The sequence below is a fragment of the Copadichromis virginalis genome, linkage group LG14 (genome assembly GCF_057382275.1).
Source record: "Copadichromis virginalis isolate Kocher_CV1m ecotype Utaka linkage group LG14, C_Virginalis_male_GT1.1, whole genome shotgun sequence".
NCBI lineage: Eukaryota > Metazoa > Chordata > Actinopteri > Cichliformes > Cichlidae > Copadichromis > Copadichromis virginalis.
Window position 1 is genome coordinate 37884638 of NC_140631.1, and position 20815 is coordinate 37905452.

Genomic DNA, 20815 nt, shown 5'->3' on the forward strand with positions numbered 1-20815 from the left:
GATGCCCAGTGACAGTTCCTGTGTGCAGCATAACACTCGGGGAAGGCCAGTAATGACTGTAAGAGTGAATATCATGGAGATTTCAACTCTTAGACTTCATCTGCCTGTGTATTTCACATAAAATATCACAGATAGTGAACTCTACATATAATGGAAATTAGGTGAGACTATAACGTTTTGTCTTGACCACACTGGTACGTGCACAGACACACACACAGATTTCTTATGACGCAACCAGGATGAAAGATTCAGAAAAAAACATTATAAAAAGCATAACAAGATACATAAATGGTATTCTACCTTGAAACCAGCTTCCTTGAATCAGCCTGTGTAGTGCTTCACATGCACCATAAAAGCTATTACATAGTTCCTGGGAGATGACTGTTTATAAAAACCTGTTCCTCAGCAGTATTAAAAAGATGCACGTCAGAAAGGGTCAGAGATCACGCCTTTAGCTGTTTCCTTAATGATTCATGAAAGCATACAGGGGGGTAGAAATATAAAGCTTGCTAATGCGTTAATGCTCCCCGATGTCATCACCAACCACTGTTTTATGTTTCAATTCAAAAGCAGCTGAAGCCAGGATATTTTTCTTTGCCTCACATATGTATAACTGAACACTTAAATAACGCATAAACAAAACCTACTAAGTGACCACATATATGCTTGTGCAATCAAGCTGGTAGTTACAATTTAACTACGGGGCTAAATAGGTGGAAGGTTTGGGAAGAATGTGAATAATAACTTGTGGGCTTGTTGCTACTAAATAAGTTGGAGGTTGGCTGAAAAGACTGAGCATAGATACAGAATAGGAGGATTTTTTTATTTGTTTTATTTTTGTGTGTGTGTGTGTGTGTGTGTGTGTGTGTGTGTGTGTGTGTGTGTGTGTGTGTGTGTGTGTGTGTGTGTGTGTGTGTGCAAACCTGGCCTCAAATGACAAACTATAGCTGAGGTATTTTATTTTGAAATTCAAGAGTGTGAAATCACATTCTCTGACGAATCAAAATTTCAAATCTTTGGCAACAACCTGTAAAGTCTACAGAGGAGAGAGATCATCAAACTTTTTATCAGCACATGGTGAGTGTGGATTCGTACACATGCACAGCTACATCACTGCTGAATAGTGATGGGATTTCCGGCTCTTTTTAGAGAACCGGCTCTTTTGGTTCGGCTCACTAAAAAGAGCCGGCTCTTTCGGCTCCGAACCGGCTCTTCAGGTTGTTTTGTTGCTTTAATTAATTTATTATTAACAATATTATAAAATTATGCACAAAAGGAATTACTAATGTAAAAAAAAAAGTGGTTTTATTTATATATGTTTATATATAAATATATGCGGTGGCCCCTAGAGACAAAACATGTACAAACTCCAAAAAGCAAATACAAACTCCAAAACACATTTCTAGGATGAACTGAACTTCCAAAACAGAGCTACCTAGATCACCTAAATTACACAATTGAAAGCATGTGTGTATTGTTTGTGTATTTATACACAAGCATTCATATGTAGTCAAATAATTTTAAAAAACAGTTAATTTACCTGTTATTACCACACACCAAATCCGGTCGTTGGTACTTGCTGGCTTGTGTAGCCACTAGGTAACAAAAGCTCAACACTGCGCCCAGCATCCTGGAGCACTTCTGTTGTCTTTTGTATGTGTTTTGAGTTTTTATGTGCTTCTGAGTTTTTACGTGTTTTTATGTGTTTTGGAGTTTGTACGTGCTTCAGAGTTTGTACGTGATTTGAAGTTTGTATGTGCTTTGTCTGTAGGGGCCACCGTAAATATACTTTTATTTATTCACTCCACATAAAATGTTCTAGCTCTAAGAGCCATTTCGTTCGCGACCGACCCATCACTACTGCTGAACACCATAAACAGGTTTTGGTGTAACATGCGTTCCCACCCAGATAATGTTTTCTTCTTGTTTCTTTCAGCAAAATATTACCAAACCAGATTCTGAGCAGATTACAAGACCACATCTCTGTAATAAAAGAGTGGTCTGCCCCCTATTTAAAATATTTTGAGTAATAGGGAAAAAATATGCCAAAATCAGTCGAAAACTATTGAGAATTTGAAATGGTATCTCAAGACAGGATAGGAAAACATTTAGTCTCAAAACTACAGCAAATGATCTCAGTTCCCGTAGTTGACTAGATGTAAGTAGAAGAATTGAGGCAAATTGAAATGCGTAGCTGGAATTAAATAACGGCTAACAAACGTCAGACAAAACACCCGTTTGGTGCAGTATGCTGGCTGCCTTGAACAAACACAGAAATGTTAAAACTGTTAAACTGCAACAGATCATGCGAATATCACAAGTCTAAAATAGCTTTTACCACAAGTCTGAGCACACCTTAAGGCCAAGGTTCCTTTAATAGTCACTTGAAGCAGGGCTCCAAATCAAGTGTGTAAAAATAACAACAGACATCTTACAATCCTGAGGCAAAATTTCTTAAAGACAAGCATTTTGGGAAATATCGACTTGGCTTGGATTTTAGCCGGCTGCTGGACTCAGGGATAGCAATCAACACTTGCCATTGGTTTGTATATATTTGGATTTTCTGAAAGACAGTGCTTTTTCTTTTTTTAATTTATCGCGTCTGGTCTTTACACATTTTTATTTTATACTATAAACAATAGGAGATCATATATGGAAACAAATGTTTTTTTCTCTTAGTTTAAAAGGTAAGTGCTCAAGATACAAGAAAGCACGAATGAATTTTGTATATTTTAGCCAACACAGTAAAAATTATTTTTCGTTTCATTGACCTTAAGCTCAGACAGCTGCACACACCCTCTCTCAGCAACACAGCCATATGCACTCAGGCACTCAAGCCTGAAAGGTCTGAGGCGCAGGAGCTCGCACACACATTCGACATACCTGTGAGGATACACAGAAATCTGGCATTATCTGCGACTCTCAGAAAAACATTTTAGCCAGCATCTGACATCTGTGGCTCTCGGCTTTAATGACTGCCTGCTACACCAAAAAAATAAAAATAAAAATAGATGACTTGATGCCAAGTCATGTCAAATACACTCAGTAGAAAGAACGCAAAAAATGTTCCTTGTTGTGTTAAGGCTACATTTTACACCTCTAGCATGGTGTTTAGCATTTCGAGTTTGACAGGCCTTTTGAAAAGGCTAAAAAATGTTAATGCACTCATGAGGTTGGATCAATAAGGCTTGCAGCATGTGCAGGGGGTTACTACAGATGGTGAGTGTGATAGCACCAGTGGTGCCTGAGCTCATTAAGAAACAGGACCATACTCCGGTGCAGAGCAGGCAGAGGAGAGGGAGGAGGAGGGGAGGATGCAGAGCATGGACTGAGGTTTTTCACCTGAGTGTCAGAGAGCTCTGAAGAGTCGCTGCCATCAGAAAATGTCAAAAATTATGAATCGCCTCTTTGTGCATTCAGACGGCTACAGCAGATCTGTGTTAAATTAGTTAAAAGAAATAGTAGCATGTAGGTTAGAAGCTCAGAGGTTGTTCAAAGGCTGCAGGCAGCCGTTCCACGCAGACAACTAGCTGGACTGTGGCGCCCTCTCCCTGTCGCAACTTCTTATGAGCACGAAAATTTACCTGAATAACCGCAGTTCATGTGTCGAGAAATCACATTTTCTATAACCATATTATTACATGAGAATAAAAAATCTGCCAATTTGAAGAAAAAAAAGAACACAAGGCTTAAACCATTTTATTTCATGTTAGTCTTTGGGCCATCTGAAAAAACTGGAAGATCATTCATAAAAATCATATTTCACAGAACAGATGGTTTGGATTTTTTTGCCTGACATCACGAACATCATTACAAAACTACACCTCTGTAAACTGGGTACAGTCAAACTGTTGCACAATTTCAAATCCACAGTGTGGAGTTCACACACAAATTCAACTTTCATTCCTTGTAGATGAAGTCACTGCTCTGAAAAGGCACAAGAGGAAAATGTTGCTGGTAACTTGCGTTTGCCAACAGCAGGACAAAAAAAACCCCAAGTTTTTCTCATTTTTAATTTCCTTTAATCGCTTTTGGACTTCATGACATTTGTTTTCATGAAACAAAAAAGGTCTCCAGAACTGGACTCACACTGTTTACAAAAACACTAAAACAAATGCTAAATCTAATGAGATGCTGTGGCATTGCTCAAATCTGTTGTGGTTCCTGACACCATTATCATGTGCACTCTTATCAGTTTTGTAGTCGCTGATGCCTCCAGCTGCACACATTGTGTGTGAATCTGTCTCCATCTGGTCAAACTGAAACGAACATTTGTCTTAAAGATGCTAGAGTGAATCGTCTTTATAATTCACCTCACTACTCATTGTATTCACAACGTGCCCTTTTGTTGAGCAACACCATGCCAACGTCTTGGCAACAACAATAGCGAAGTAATTAAGCAGTAAACTGTCTCTGACGTGCTCACATGGTCAAAAGGAAACAAACAAAACTAAAAAACTCCAAAATGACACCAGACTAGTCACCATCACTTCTGAGTTTCTTTTTCTTTTTCTTCTTCTTTCCTGAGACCTCCACTTCTTCACCAAAGAATGTGTCCATGGGTTCACATTTCACAGGCACCTCTTCCACCTTGACTTTGACACTGGGCTCCAGTCCCTCCTCCACCTCCTCTCGCTCTCTGTCCTTCTTTTTCTTCTTCTTCTTCCTCTTCTCCACAGAATAATCACCCTCCTGGAAGGGAAGCTCCATCATTACTTCTTCCCGAAATTCATCTACAGGTTCCTCTTTCACATTCACCACTTCCTCTAGTCGCTCTTTTTTTATCCGTTTTTCCTTCTTTTTCTTCTTCTTTTTCCTCCCTTCCTCTTCCTCCTCCTCATCTTCTTCTTCTTGACCTGCTTCTTCTATGAATCGCTTGACTACCAGAGGTCGGAGAGTTGTGGAAGAGGGCCCAAAGGCAACTCCATCCAACTCATTCTCTGCCACGCAGGTAAGAGTGGGGGTCTTGCTGCCAAAAGGCTGGAATCGCTGTTTGAGTCCAGGCGGTATGGAGGGGGCTGGAGCAGCGGGGATGACCTGAGGGGCCTGATTGTTGCTGCTGTCTCCGTAGGTCTCGCACACATTAAGCAAGCCTGAAAAAGCAGGACCAACAACCATGCCATTTGACGGCTTCTTGTCACTGGTGAGCAGGCGGAGTTCTGAGGTACTGTGGTTGGATGCCAGGATGCTATAGATCTGCTGCCTGCTCCCAGTCTTGGCTCCAGCTTGAGCAGCAGTAGGAACCTTCAGGGTCTGGAGACCAGAGAGGGGCACCTTGATGCCACTGAAGCTGGATGGAATGAGAAAAGGTAAGTATGCATCACTTAAAAGTACTCTGAAAAAAAGTTTAAACATACTGTTTCTGCTTACACCCTCATGCTGTTACTTTGTTACTTGATATTTAATGTAATTTTAGTACAAAAGCAACATAATTCTCACAATGGGATGTTGAATTCATTACCAGCAACCAACACCTTTACTCACCTTAGCGATACTTGTCATAATGGGTCAGTTACCATTTGTAGATTTTAAAAAGATACTAACAGATTTTACAGTCATTTCAATGACCTGACGACTGCATGACTAGTTTTTAACAAATGCCACGGAGAGGTTGTTGCTGTTAAATGCAGTTAACTCAAAGTTCCACTGTGGAAACTGTGCAACACGGCAACAAAAATGAGACTAGAGGTGTACTCCTTTTGGAAATTACCTAAGTAGATTTAATCTCAGCATTCACTGACCAAAGTGCTGCACACAGTATCTACAACTACACACACACAGGCAAATTATTACGGTAAAAAAACAAACAAAACAAAAAGTGAACACATATGATACAGAATTAAGAGGCGTTCAACAATAAGCAGACACACTAATCGCTCTTTTTTATGTCAAGTGGTAACTGATTCTACAACCGTAGAGGAGCATCTTTAAAGGTTCTGACACTTTTTGTTTAAGACATGATATTCAGACATATAAGAGAAGTTTGCCAATGGTTCAGAGAGACCTGGGAGCTGTAAACAAATAAGATTTGTAATCTTAAACTGAATTCCAGAATGAGATGGGGTGAGCAGTGACTCCATCGTTTCAATTTAACCAAAACCTCAGAGGATATCTGGGAGATTTCGCTTCAGTAACCGGAGATATGCGAGGGCTGATGTCTGTGTGAATGTTTACTGATGATATCAGAGAGATCTTCAGCTTTTGGCTTCTTTATGAAAGTATTATTACTGTGGCATTTGCATCTGAAACTTGTTTGTGGTTTAAACTGTTTATATGATTGCGTGGAGAGGAAGGACAAAAAAACTAAAACAAATCACCATTGCAAAAAAGAAAAAAGGCTAAAAAATTGTTATTATGTTAGAAAAAAAAAATGTTTGCTGTGTGGGATAAAGGTAAAGGCAGACTGTACCCACCATTTGGGATCAAAGCTGGCAGGAGCTTTAATGAGCCATAACTCATTCTTGTTCTTCTTGAGGTTTTGTGCGAGAGTGCTGCTGCAAGGCTCGTGGCAGAAAGAGACAAAGTCAGGAGGACACTGGTACCTTGTAGTCTTATCTGTGGATTAAAAAACAAAACCATCGAGTCAGAAGCACAGAAACTGGAACACGTTTTAGTGTGGATATTAACTTTCTTCTGTTGCTTTATCTAAACCACATATTTAATGTAAACACAATCGTTACCGCTAGCCTGCTATACCGTTTGCCGTCCTCTGGCTACTTCTAAGCCTTAATGAATCTGCTCTAACGTAAGTAACTACTAGCATATCACCTCCATTATTACACCAACTTCGTGCAACGTCTGCGTGTTAACTTACCGGATTCTGTCGGTTTGGGCGCCGATTCCACACCAGTGGTGTCCGCTTCATCTTCGCTCGATGAGGATATGTCTTTCGGCATTTTTTTATTTTAAAATACGATCAAATTTCTGAAATTAAAAGTTTCTGTCTCCAATCGCATGGCTTGTGTGGGAGGCACACGTGTTGACAAAAACTGAACCGTGACCTTTAAGTATTTCACTTCCGTGCCAGTTCTCACTGTAGTTCCACGACGAGGCCCTCTATTGACTTCGGCGAGTAAGCAAACTCAAATACCCACAATTCACCTCACGTGGTTACGTAACGTTCCAGAGCCAGTCTGGGAAGCCGTTGACAGCGGGGAAGAGTAGGCCGAAGTCGGTAAACACAACAAATATATCAAAATTAGTTGCAAACAACCAAAGTATTTGAGCTAATTTCATATATGTAGAATGCGTAACATTATTTTAAAGCTGTGTGAGGTCCGTTAGGGGACGAAGTCAGTAGCAAAGAGGGCGTGCACCTGTCCACGCTAAGTAGGTTAACGCAGCTAACCTGTGCTAGCACGTTAGGAGGTTCGCTGAACACGCTCAGGTTAGCTCGGCCAGCCATGTCGTCCCCTTCCTCCTCCAGGCGCCAGTGGTGCTACCTGTGCGACCTGCCAAAGATGCCATGGACCGTGGTGTGGGACTTCAGCGAGGTGGTCTGCCGTGGATGCGTGAACTACGAGGGAGCCAACCAGATTGAATTCCTGATCGCAAGCGCCCGCCAGTTGAAGCGAACTCACGGCATGCAGGACGGTAACGTGAGGTCACCTGGTCCCTCTCCCAATAAACACGGCACATCAGCCCGGGGAGAGGTGGCGGCAGACGGAGGCAGGCCGCACGGGGACCGTTTCGAGAGGGGAGGAAGAGGAGAAATTACCGCTTCAACTATTCGTGTACCGCCAAACGGGCTGCATCGTGACGGGCAGCCGCCTCAAGAAGTTAACCGTCAGAGCCCCAGTGGCAGCCGGAGATCCATGATTAGCGCAGCCATCCCTCCTAATCTAGTGACTCAGAGTATTGCAGGTATTCCCGGTATTCCCCCTGGGATACTTGCAGGGATGCCCGCGGGTCTGACGGCCCGGACAGCCCCTATGAGCAGCCCTATGATTTTCCCTGCCCCTGTGCTGGCAGAGATGAGCCGCAGACAGCTGGGAATAAGCATGGGGATCACCCCTTTTATCGCGCCAGAGCTGGAGCGAGAGCTGAGTTCCTCCCAGAACCAGCCCAAGACGCAGACCCACACAGTTGTGGCTGGCAGCAGTACCAGCAAGAGTACAAGCTTGGCTTCTTCATCGTTCTCCATGGCTGGAGGTGTAAGCCAGACTAGTCCTAAACCTGCATCATCTCCAGCCAGGCAGTCACGCCCCCTAACTGCAAGGTCAGGAGGAGAGCCCCTAGGATCCAGCACCTCAGCGGAGGCAGCCACCGCCGCTGCCGCGTTACCCCACAGTGGTGCCTCTGAGCTGGCATCTGCATCTGCCAATAACAGCCATTCGGCTGGAAACAGTCTGTCCTGCACCTTGTGTCATGAGAGACTGGAAGACACCCACTTTGTTCAATGTCCATCAGTGCCAGGCCACAGGTTTGTATGTTTGTCATTTATTTATTGTTATATAAATATCCTATAACATTGTTTGTTTTTAGCTTTTAGCCAGGTTAGGTATTTAAATATGTCTTGCATACAAAAGCACGTATTTGTTAAACTGGTTATAAATATATATCCTGCAGTTGTTAGCGTCCAAAATAATTATGTCCACTGTAATACTCTTCCTCCGCCAAATATAGGTTCTGCTTCCCGTGCACAAGAGGGTATATCCAGAGTAGGCATGGTGATGGGGAAGTGTACTGCCCCAGCGGAGAGCGCTGTCCATTGGATACCTCTCCCAACAGTCCCCCATGGGCCTTCATGCAGGGGGAGATAACCACCATTTTGGGAAATGGTGCTGCCAGTTCAGGATCGAGCGGAGCAGGGTCTGCTTCAGCTCCTGCATCAGCTCCTACATCTGGAGCCAGTACTGGTCCTGGAGCTGCAGCTTCATCAGGGCCTGGAAGTGGAACAGCAGCAGGAGCAGCTGGAGCCGGAGCAGGGAGTGGGAGTGGAGATGTCACTGTCAAGAAAGAGAGAGAGACGTGATGGTGGTTTCAGTGGCAGCATGGACCCAGCACAGCAACAGGCAGGTCTACAGGCATCTGACCTTTGTGAAGAAAATTTATAAAAAGCACTGATGTTTGGTGTTTTTGTTATTGATATAAAGTGGGACACAAAATGGTGTTAAAATACAACAAGAGATGCTCTCCTGTTGTATTCTACAAGTGTTTTAACAGTAATATCCATAATCCCAACCATGGTATGATCGATATGCTTGCAGCTGATATTAACTATATTTTCACGTGTTTGTTTTCTGTCCCAGAATCGTATCCCAGATCAGAACAGACGTCTCCCCCGAACAGCTAAGAGTCCCAGAAGAGAAGCAATGCAACAACCTACAAATCTCAAAACATCCACTAAGCAAGTTAAACTGCTTGTCACATTGCAATGAATTCAAAACTATTAGGCCTAATCAGAGATCTGATGATGGCAGCAAAGACTGCCTGCACACATCACTTGTTTTTTCTCTGAGCAACTGCTGATTTTTGCCACTGTATAGTGAGCTTGTGAAATTAAATTTCCCAATGCATTCTGTGCATTGCGCGCTCACTTGCAGCAATGCTGTAAAACAGTTTAATGCCATTTTAAATTTTCAGTCCAGAAAACAGCAGAGATACTAATGGAATATCACCACCACAACCAGACATACAGCGTATACATATCCCTAATCATGCGATGGTGGAATCACATATTCAGGAAGACTCACAAGCTGGACAGCGGCTACTGCTTAAGAGTTGGTAATTAGTTCTGTTACTTGAAACAAGCATCGCTTTCACGTTAGCAGATGGATATAGATTATAGCCTTCCTATCTGAACACATACAATGCAGCTTTGTCAGGTGCTTCCTGGATCTTCCCATTAAGCACAAGATATCCTTTAGTGTTGGTGCTTTGGCACTATAGCTGCGCTACATTGGCTGCTGAGGCGTAACAGCAACTTTTAACAGGAGTGCAAAGGCCTAGTGAGGATGTAGAGGTGATGATGGCACATTTTACTGGCTTGACTGCCAAGAGACCCTGATTTGTACCCCATTCATAGCTGTGTGTTTTATTCTTTGTTTTTGTTTTTTTTACCTCGGTTTATGCTCTCAGATCCACTCACTGGTTAGGTTTAGGCACTAAAGACTACTTGGTTAAGGTTAGTGAACCCTGCTCCTTGACAAATGATGCGTTGCAGGCGATTGATGGCTCATTTATACAATAACCCAGTGTGTCACAGCAAACATGCCAAAGGACGCTTTGAGCATAAATTAGTTACGGTTTAGCTACAATACGTGGTACTGATTGGCACCTTGGAGATAAAGACAAATACTTTAGTCAAAGCAATTGACATCAGTTTAATTTGTGTCAGTGATGATTTGTTAGGAGACCTGATAGATGAGTGATTAGAGTTCTCAAACTCTTAGACAATAGCCGCTTCCCAGTGTTGTCAGCATACACTCAGCTTTGTGCAGGAAAAAGCACAAATATATATACTACATATACACATATATATATATATTTACATGTATGTCAAAGTATATCTAAACAGCAGCCACAGCTGTTCTTTTTATTGTTGAAAAGTTGAGTTAATTGTCTTGGGAGAAAATGCCATATTATTTACCAATGCTTCATCAAATGAAATATTTTCTGCTTTTACAAGTTAAATTTACAGCTTATAACTGACATGACACTGACAGTGATGATGTAATGTACCTTCAGCAGATTTTTTTTTTTTTAATTGCTTCATGACTGAGTCTGTGTCCTGATGCACAGATTTTTCTTTCTTTCTTTTTTCTTTTAAATCTCCAGTAAAACATCTAAACAAACCTGCGTTAGATGTGGACAGAATGCCAGTAGAGACATTTCTGTGCGCTTGTGCATTTGTTTTTTTGTTTTGGGGTTTTTTGTCAGCTTAAATTGAAGCTGACTTTAACTCAGAGAAAGGAGAATATTTTGCTGTGTAGACACAACCAGTTAACCTGTCAGCGCGTCAACCAGCAGCAGAAACTCAGTGTTTGACTGTATTTAAATGTTGCTTTCATACAAGATCCAGCCCAGCCTACATTTTACCCCGAATGTATATAAAAAAAATCTATTGACAGGCCTATGATTATATTTTATACTAGAATGTTAAATGTTATATACTGTAAAGAACTGTAATAGTACACACGTGCAATCCTTAGACATAGTACATGCAAGAGTTTGACATATGGTATTAAAAAAAATTGCGCATCATTTCTTAAACTTTTTTTTTTAAGTGAGAATCCACTGAAAAGCAGAAATCTTTGTTTCTGATCAAGAGATGTTTAATAAATCTGTGTGGTCTGGTTTCCAGTCATACTATTGAACATTGTATATTATTTCCCATTTGCCATATTTCAAAATGAATTTCATAAATACATTAAAGTGCGCAGGGATTTCATGTTCCTAAATTGAACAACCAGACATTGTAATGATAATATATCAAAATGAGTTTGTTTTTTGGTGGATTCTCTTTATGTGCAGCGAGTACTTGACAGTACAGAAGCACAGACAAACCAAAGGTAATTTTATGCCCAAAATGATGTTTATAATTGTAAATGTTTTATGGAAGACATATATTTCATTATTTTTCAACCAGCTGGTTCTCTTCATTAGGCCGTTACAGTTAACAGGCCAATGTGTTCTACTGTACTTATAGGATATGTACAATCTATAGTCTGCAGCAGATCCTTACATAGCACTTATATATTTTAAAGGGGACCTATTATGCTAATTTCTAGTTCAGTATTTTTATGTTTTACTTTGCTAGAGTAGCTTTGCATGATTCATAGTTCAAAATAATTCACATTTTTCTCAGACTGGGCCTTGATGCAGCCCTCCAATTCTTTCTGTCTGAAATGAGCCATTTTATGGCCGTTCTCCCTTTAAGTCATCTTTCTTCTGATTGGCTGCCTATCGCAAACAGAAGAAGTGTCAGAAACTGAGTGTTTAGAGCCTGAATTATAAAGTGACCAGGATTACATGTACATACACTAACCTCGTGTTTTGAAATTTTAGCCATGTTTCTTATATGCATCCACCTCAGTATATATTTGACAGAAATTCAGGAGGGAAAAAAGCATAATAGGTCCGCTTTACAAAAAGATCCCACAGATCAGGCCTGTTGTAGAGAAACATCTTTGAAGAAATGTAATAGTATAATATGCACTGATACGTCATGCAATCCCTTGTTAAGTGCCTTTTAAAAATGTTTACCATCTGTTTTTGTGTCTGGGAACCTCAGGGGAAGTTAGGAGTGCAATGGCTTCTTTTATTGTCTTGTCAATGATTAACCTGAATCTGCTTCCCTTCGATCACCATCTGACCGCTTTTGCTTTTATCTGAAGCCTTCGTAAAGTTGACAGGCCCTTCGTGTTTTATTTGAATCCTCCCACTACGTTGTTTTTCATTTATGTGACTTTTTTTTGTAGATCTGTCAGTTTTATTGCAGCTTCCTGTACAACATAAAACCAGGAATAAATGGGATGGAAACTTGTCCTTCTCTTTGTTGTTTATTTACAAGTTTTACTGAGTATCTTTACCTGTTTATTGAATTATTTCTGGGTAAAACTTCATATAATGGAACTGCTCACCATCCTTCTGTTAGAATCGAAAGACTTAAGTGCTAGCTGTCTGAAATTGCTACAAGTCAAGGAATTTTCATATATTTATTGCTTGTGCAACCATGCATCCTTATTCTAATTATCTGGGCCCAGCACGCTGGAGTAGATCTCTGAGCAGTGATGCCCAGATCTTCTGCTTTCCAACCACTGCTTACAGCTTTTCCAGAGTGGACATTGGGGCATTCCCAAGCCAGCTTAGTTTGGGACTGCCAAAACTGGTTTCACTAGTGTCTAATGTCCATCATATGGTGTGTTTTGCCTTTTATCTGTTGGTATTTATCAGCTCTAATGCTGAAAATGTGTCATTTAACCTGCAAGACTTGCCTATAGACTTGGTTACAGCTAAACTTCACGTCTAATTCACCTTTAAAATCAAAGAGTGAGAATAAAGCGCCTCTGTGTTTTAATGTCACAGCAGTTCGAGTCTGTGAAATTTCTTATTATATCTGTGCTCCTTTATAATCCTAACAGAAGAAACTGCACAAAGCATAGCTGCGACTCGGTTTTAAGGGCCACATGATGGCGCTCCTGGTCTTAGCCTGCCTTACGGAGAAGACGCTGTGTGGCAGCATGATCTTTTGTCAGGTCCATTAGGCCTACAGCCTGTGGAGTCGGTAATCCTTTAAAATCGAGAGCTGTCGCACTTTGACCTGTTACTGCCTAAAAACCTTCTGTTTTCACCAAAGATGCCACAGCTTCAGGTGCCTGCCCTTTGTCAGTAGCTGTAGTAGTAAATAAACTTGTCAGCCTGAATAAAGTTACGCACTCCTGATTAATTTTCACTATTTTGATTGTGATGAAGAAAAGGGCGGGCAGTGGCCCTATAAATGTCCCTCCCCATCGTCCTCCAGTTGCGCGGATCTGCTGTTTTCTCCATTAGTGTCAGCTCGTTACAGCTATTGTTAAACCAGTTATGGAGGTGTTAATGGCCGGTGGAAGATCCATTGGATTGAAAAGCAGCCCGCAGAGTGAGAGAGGTGGCTTTGAAAAGTTCGATTAAAGGTGTTTATTAGACGCAGCAAAAAAAAGTCTTGGAAAAAAAAAACATACTGAACCCTTTTACGCAGCAGGTGTGTCGATATATATATTAAGTATCAACTATGATCAGTTAAACAGGTTGTGCTTGCAGGATTGTCTGTTTTTGTAGAATATTTGTTATTCTTAAGTTTAACAGGACAGAGAAGTTGTAAACACCACAAACCTCTCCAGAAAAAAAAACATGCAAACTTGATTAATATTTATGAACTCGAATTTCCATTTGAGACATTTGCGGGGCAGTAGGCAAATGATTAGCAGATGCGCTTTAGTCTGTCCCGTTTTATTGACTCATACTCGGATAACTGAAACCTTGTAGGGGAGAGGTTTGAGGCCTTAGGGTAAAGCAGTTTGGATCGTTTCCGCCCCTGAAGAAAACAGAAGACGTTGAAATTGTAAACGTGAGTAAAAATGGGATAAAATCAAGGCTCCATTATAATAAAGAGTCGTTTCGTCCACTTCTCATTTAAATTCACCAGTACGTCAAATTAAAGTACATTTTAACCTGGAAGCTTTTTTTTTCATGTGACCTCAGAGTTGATTTACAAATATTTTATCCACGGAGAAAAATAAATCATCCAGGCTTGGTTACATCGTTACGACATTCAGGCGACATTCCACGTTTAATGGATGTGACAGCACTTTGCAAGCAGGTGATAATCTGTGAGTCTTTGACAGGTCATATCATGGAAAGCGTCTGATTAACTATAAGCTGACCCGAGTCCCTCCCTCTCGTCTCTGTTTTCGTGAGGGCAGCGGGGCCTTTATGTGGACGCCACGGAGAAATTTAATGGCTGTAAACGTCATGTTTCCAAGAAATGTTCACGCCGCTGAATCCTTTACACTCTGCATAATATTGTTGCATCTGAGCACTAACAGGCCAGTTCCTTCCTGTGATTTCCACGGGATCTTATCGCCCAGTTTTAATCCCGTCGACCTCCCGCCTGCGCATCAATTACATCTCCATTGACTTGCCATTAAGCATAAGCATTGACATTCACAGGCCTCCGTCTGCAGCGAGGCCTGATGTATATTCCACAATACAGGAGTCCTGGCCCATGCATTAGGCCAGGACTAGGCTACATTATTTATTTCTTTGTAGCGACGGGCCTCCTCTGAGAAAAAAGAAGCTCTCCAACAAAGTTCCCAGGGCGAGGAGGTCTCTCACATTCAAACGACCCCAATATGCGTAAAATGCGCACATGAGCCATCGTTACCCAACAGTTGGATAAAGATCTGTCTGTTTATGCACGGGGATAAGCTTCTTAGTCAGCTGTGTTTACTTTTTTACTCCTTATGTTTTACTTGGTTTTCGTGACGAAGATTCAGAAGAAAACAGAGGCTGATGGTGGAAAATTGAGAAATTTGATGTTCTCTAATCTTCTGATAAGTCTCAGGTGATTCGTGCTATTATCAAAATATGTGAAGGTCAAAGTTGTCACGATTAAATATTTTGTTATTCAAGCCAGAATTCTATTTTTCGAATTCTTTTAGAAAAATCGCGTTGCTAGCAAAACTGCAGAAACCAGACGCTGATTGTTAAAAGAACTGAAAAAATAATTTTGGATTTTAATGAAGCGCTTTTATGTAGATTTTTTTATTGCTCCAGTTTCGAAACGTGTTTGATATTTAACTTTTCGTCATGACCAACAAAACGTAACTCTTCTGAAATACTGAGAAACATCCCAAAAATGGGCACAGCTTTTGAACAGTAGTACGCTTGCTCGGCTGGTTTTCGCCAGCACAGCCGCGGGGCCGATATCCAGCACGCCAGGGGGCTACATCTGCCTTTTTTGCCGGGCCCTTCCTGCCCAATTCAAAAGTGAGGGCTGGGCGGGGCCGAGCAGAGCCTTATAAGAGAAGGGCGCCCAGGTTCCTCTACTGTATTTCCAAGTTATATCTCCGTCTGTCGCGCGCTGCGTCCCGAGGGCCCGGTGACCAAAAGAAAAAACGGGCCACGAGAAAGAAGCAGAAGTCTGTTGAGCATTAACAAATTTAAAGCTGCAAAACAATGGATTACTGACAACTAAGAAACGCTGACCTACCTGTTCTCCGGAGCGGAATCGCATCACTTTTTCATTTTTACGCATTTTAGACTCCGTGCGACAAGGAGAACCCTTTCTGCTTGGATTTTCTTCCCGATACGTGCCAACTTTTAGGAGGACTTTATATTTATTTTTGTTATTCTGAAAACTTCGGTCACAGATAAAATATTCTCTTCTGAAGACTTTTGTTTGGGATGTTGAGTTCTGTGAAGATGGAAGAGTGGAATACTTACTACACAGCCAGCGAGGCCAGCGAGGTAATGACAAGCGAAAACGTGAAAATATCAACAGTAACTACAAATAAATCCAGTTTTTTCTTTACTCTTGTTATAAATATTGCCAAAGTTTCCGCCTTTGTTTTGGGGGATTTAAAAAAGGGAGAAAGAGAGACAGACCGTGAGGGAAGACAAAATGTTCGCTTATGGAGCGGGACTCCGAATCAAAAGTAGTTGCTTTGATACATTCGAAAATAATCTTATAAAAGTAGGCGAAAACCTCGAATTAACATGGAAATATTATGACACTGTCTTAAAAATAAAAACATCCACGTATGGCATTAGTAATGGAAAATCAAATCTCGGGAATCTGGACAAAAAACAAACAAACAAAAAAAAAAACCCGAAAAAACTAAAATTAAGAAAATAATAATATCGTAATATGTGAGTAACTAATATTTTTAGCAGTTATGGTAAACAAAGATCATAAATAAATCAAGAAATAAAAAGCAAGTCAGGAAGGGGCTCGCTTCTTCTGCAAAATAAATACTTTGATTTTAAATCAACAATGAGACAGTTATAATTTAACGGATTTCGTAATAAATAGTCTGTGAGAATTATATGATGTTTTTAAAGGACATAGTCTCACTGTTAGGCCTTAATCCTTTGTGTCTCTACTCCGCTTAAGTGTTGCAACGATTCAAGTGTAAATGAAACAAGACTTTTTCCTCCCTAATTCAATTAGGAGTTAATTCCAGCAGCAGCAATTCTCACCTCAACCCAGCCTGATTAAATTACCGAGAAGAAAGCGTTTGATAATAATTAACCAAAACTAAGCGGGCTAAGATACTGTTTTTTATCACCCGAAGATTTAGTATTTTCGCATCCATAAAAATTAAATATCAGTAAGACTCGGGATTCAGAGAAGCACAATTCTTGACATTTAGCTCTGAATTATTCAACTTTATTCCACACAAAAAGGACTTGGAAGTAGTATCACTCCTCCACTTTAGGTTAAATACTGAAGAACTTGTTTTTTCCATGGCAGCAGTGGAGGAGGCCGTCTGACCGAGAGGCACCATGACGCGCTTTTTACGCATTTTCAGGTTAACATCGCTGTGTGAAATCCATGTCCCCTCTCAGCACACTGAGAGCTTCATTGTGCATTGATAAGAAGTGACTTTTAACACTGGGAGTCTGGGAGTGTTTCCTTTCACATTTCACGTTTTGCCCGAGAAATTTAGATCAGTTATTTCCAACAGAAGTGTTAAAAATCGAAATCAAAATTAGATAGTTACAGAATTTATATAATTATTTGTCTTATTTAATTTCTTTTCTGTGTTCACATTGCAACTAACTAGATTTTGTCCCTCCTGTTTACTCCAGATGTACTCATCTCCTACAACCATGAACTCTGGTCTGGGCTCCATGAGCTCTATGAGCACCATCAATAACTACATCAACTTGAACCCAGCCACTGTCTCGCCTGCTGGTATGAACATGTCATATCACCCGCCCACCACCAGCATCAGCAGTTCACCACTGGCCTCAATGGGCTCCGTTCCCGGCCACATGTCCCTCTCCCCAGTGGCCCCGTCCCTCACCTCAGGCTCACTAACTCAGCTGGGCCCTGCTGCTCCAGGCTCCCTGAGTTCTTTGTCCCACTACCAGGACATTAGCCCATCCATGAGTCAGCTGGGATACACCTCTCCTGCAACTCTGAACCGAGCAGGGGCAAAGGAGATTAACCCAAAGCCCTTCCGACGGCCAATGACCCATGCCAAGCCACCATACTCCTACATCTCCCTCATCACCATGGCCATCCAGCAGAGTGGCAGCAAGATGTTAACCCTGAATGAGATTTACCAATGGATCATGAACTTGTTCCCCTACTACCGTGAGAACCAGCAGCGCTGGCAGAACTCCATCCGCCATTCCCTCTCCTTCAACGACTGCTTTGTGAAGGTGGCTCGCTCACCCGACAAGCCGGGCAAAGGCTCTTATTGGACTCTCCACCCACAGTCCGGCAACATGTTTGAGAACGGCTGCTACCTGAGGCGCCAGAAACGCTTCAAGATTGAGGACAAGTCAGCAAAAAAGGCAGCCAAGAACCAGGACATGGGCTCAGGAAAAGTAGTTCACAGTGTCGATCTCTTGGTGGAGGATCGCAGCCCTGGAGGTGGATCAGAGGGAGCAGACTCCACCCACTCGGATAACTCCCACCCGGGATCTTCAGATGACCAGCCTCATTCCCGAAACTCGATGGTTTCATTGGAATGTCCACCATTGTCCTCCTCACACCTCCACAACCCACCTGTCTCCCTGCCACCCTCCTCCACCCCCTCATCTTCCATCTCTCCATCCTCCATGCCCCTCACTGGCACCTCTTCCTCCAACCCACTCCTCCACTCCCAGACTCTACCTAGTAGCTCCCACCTCCTGCCAAGTGTCATGCAGCAACACATGGACATACAGAGCGACCCCCTCAAGTCTTTAGACCCCCACTACAACTTCAACCATCCATTCTCCATCACCAACCTCATGTCCAACGAGCAAAAGATGGACCTCAAATCCTACCAGGACCAGCTGATGACCTACAACACCTACACTGGGACCTCTCCTGTAGCAGCGAAGCAGATCTACGACAGCCCGGGGCCGACCACAATGGACTCGGGCGCTTACTACCAAACTCTGTACAGCCGCTCAGTACTCAATGCCTCCTAATATGGACTTTTAGCGACTCCCACACACACACACAAACCTGCTCATGGAGGAAAGCCAAGATGGAGACTTCTGTGTCTCCCTGCATCTGTTAAAATGGACTTCAATGCTTTTGCCATCTTCCTCTTTCATTCTCTCTGCGTCTCTGGACTTCAAAACTCACATCCAAAATAAAATGGCTGCCATGTTTAGAGGGACAAAAGAACACACCTTTTCTTTTTACCATCTCTGTCAAACAAGGAGACAAACTGGTTACACGGAGGACAGAAAAGTGAAGCTGGACAATAGGAGGTCTTAAATGATAGTGAAGTCATTTAATTTGTCTGTGTGTAAGTTAAAGTCCAATCCTGAGAATTGTGTGTGGCAAAAATAGCCTTGTATAAAATGTAAATAGAGGTAATGAGGAGGGGAAAGGATATTTGCATTTATTTATGAAGGGAGAAATTTTAATATAACTTGTATTGTGCTCTGTCGACCAGTTACAACCGCAATGTGAGGTTTCGTTTTTTATCCAGAGGAAAGTTTCAGGTTACTGCTTCAGGCAGGTGTTACTGCAACTGGAGACATTTAAATTCATTTCTTTGTGAGTGTGTTACAACATTGGTCATTTTTTTGTTTTCACGCCCTGATCTGTCGTGTTTTTGTCAGATCGGGCATCTGTCAATTTAAACGTGTAGCTCATGAACTCTGTGCTTTCAAAAAAACGCGTCGTCTTTTTGGTTAATATGAAGAAAAAAAACATTGTGTTCCTGCTGAGGTTTAGAGTAAAACAAAGTAACAAAAAAAAAGAGAAAAATCTGTAGTGAGAAGGAAAGATGCAAAGCAACTGTGGTAAAAAAAAAAATATGTGATGTGTTTCAGATGACCAGAAAATAGTTCCTTTTATTACTGCGTGAAGCATTTTAACTGCATGCCTTTCCAGAGACTGTAACATTTCGAATAACAGTTAACTGGTGAGGTGCATGGAGGAGTTCTGTCAGTTACTAACAGTGGTGGGAGGAGAGATGCACTACTGGAGGATTTACATACAGTACTTTGCACTATAGAGCTCTCAATGGCCAGGTGGGCTGATAGTGTGTGTGTGTGTTACAACAATACGTAGGAATGTCCTCCTTAAACTGTCAACGGATCAGCAAAGTAGTAACCGTGTAAAAGTGGGTCAAAAGACCGCCCCCATGTCTGAAAAGTGCCTTTTCTTCAAATGACTGCTGATGTGAAGAGATCAATGTATGGATGATCTTTTGAAGGATGATAAGCAGCAGAGGATGCAGAAGTTTCAGGTCACGCGATGTCCTCTGTGGAACATGTTTTAGTTTCAATGCCAAATGTCCTTTATTTAAAATATGTTGCTTTTCCAACTTTGAAAGTGTGCTGATATAATATATTGTTTGTGTTTCCTTTTCTTTCGGTTTAAGTGTGATCACACTGATTCATGTTTCTTTTTTCTTATTAAAGAGGGGACAAATGGTGTCTTTGCTTTTCTTCTTTCCATCATTTTTAATAAAGGAAGAGTTTGTTGGTCAGCACATCCTGGATCAAACATAAACAAAACAGCAAATCCTTAGCGTGGATTTGCTGTTTTGGATTAGAAGAAAACACATCAGCTCTTTAAGGATTTCACACAGATAAAGCATTCAAGAATAGCCTTTTATTACAGATTTTATTATTTCAATAAGTGAGACAGAATAAAAGTTGAGTCTTTTTAAAGATCATTTTTGCAAATGCACAAACATTTCTAAAAGTTAGCCACTGAAACAAATGTTACAGCAAACAAATCAATTATAAAATTATATTTTTCTACATCCTGCACTATTGTTGGCAGCACATCTCTTACTTGTCCTGGCCAATCAGTCACAGCTCTTTGGTAGGGTAGTGCTGCAGGAATAGCACTGCCTTGTTGAAACAGCTCCTGACCAAATGACTGCGGTGTGCGACATGTAGGACATGTAGGACTGGTAGACTAAACATGGCTGGATCACACTGAGATCCTCAAAGCCGACCTCTGCGCAGACCCTCTGCCTGGGCGGCATCGCACACACACAGAGTGAGGCCCTGACCACTCCAAAAACTACTGACCTGCCTCTGACCCTGCACTAGAAAAACCGTCAGCAAGTCAACGAAACAAAAACAGGGGAAAGTAGGAGCAGGACATTTATCTTTTTTGCCTTTAAGGACCAATTCCAGA

At 41.6% G+C, this 20815-nt stretch overlaps 3 protein-coding genes across 3 annotated transcripts; 2 read left to right on the forward strand and 1 right to left on the reverse strand.

The window, feature by feature from the left end:
* Positions 1-3683: 3683 nt before the first annotated feature.
* On the reverse strand, positions 3684-6897 carry polr1g (RNA polymerase I subunit G). Its single transcript, XM_085430791.1, has 3 exons — positions 6815-6897; positions 6414-6555; positions 3684-5290 (listed from the first exon to the last, which is right to left on the reverse strand). Exons 1-3 carry the CDS (start codon positions 6894-6896, stop codon positions 4477-4479), a joined length of 1038 nt encoding a protein of 345 aa, XP_085286917.1. The 5' UTR covers position 6897; the 3' UTR covers positions 3684-4476.
* A 491-nt stretch (positions 6898-7388) lies between these two features.
* irf2bp1 (interferon regulatory factor 2 binding protein 1) lies at positions 7389-12489 on the forward strand. Its single transcript, XM_085430790.1, has 3 exons — positions 7389-8422; positions 8626-9014; positions 9252-12489. Exons 1-2 carry the CDS (start codon positions 7404-7406, stop codon positions 8972-8974), a joined length of 1368 nt encoding a protein of 455 aa, XP_085286916.1. The 5' UTR covers positions 7389-7403; the 3' UTR covers positions 8975-9014; positions 9252-12489.
* A 3057-nt stretch (positions 12490-15546) lies between these two features.
* On the forward strand, positions 15547-20100 carry foxa3 (forkhead box A3). Its single transcript, XM_085430792.1, has 2 exons — positions 15547-15951; positions 17296-20100. Exons 1-2 carry the CDS (start codon positions 15889-15891, stop codon positions 18631-18633), a joined length of 1401 nt encoding a protein of 466 aa, XP_085286918.1. The 5' UTR covers positions 15547-15888; the 3' UTR covers positions 18634-20100.
* Positions 20101-20815: the final 715 nt, after the last annotated feature.

Coding starts and splice junctions, on each gene's coding strand:
- polr1g (XM_085430791.1), bottom strand. CDS start 6,896: ATGCCGAAAGACATATCCTCATCGAGCGAAGATGAAGCGGACACCACT. Junction 6,556..6,814: donor GCCCAAACCGACAGAATCCG/GTAAGTTAACAC, acceptor TTTAATCCACAG/ATAAGACTACAAGGTACCAG. Junction 5,291..6,413: donor GCCAGCTTTGATCCCAAATG/GTGGGTACAGTC, acceptor CATTCCATCCAG/CTTCAGTGGCATCAAGGTGC.
- irf2bp1 (XM_085430790.1), top strand. CDS start 7,404: ATGTCGTCCCCTTCCTCCTCCAGGCGCCAGTGGTGCTACCTGTGCGAC. Junction 8,423..8,625: donor CCATCAGTGCCAGGCCACAG/GTTTGTATGTTT, acceptor CGCCAAATATAG/GTTCTGCTTCCCGTGCACAA.
- foxa3 (XM_085430792.1), top strand. CDS start 15,889: ATGTTGAGTTCTGTGAAGATGGAAGAGTGGAATACTTACTACACAGCC. Junction 15,952..17,295: donor CAGCCAGCGAGGCCAGCGAG/GTAATGACAAGC, acceptor TGTTTACTCCAG/ATGTACTCATCTCCTACAAC.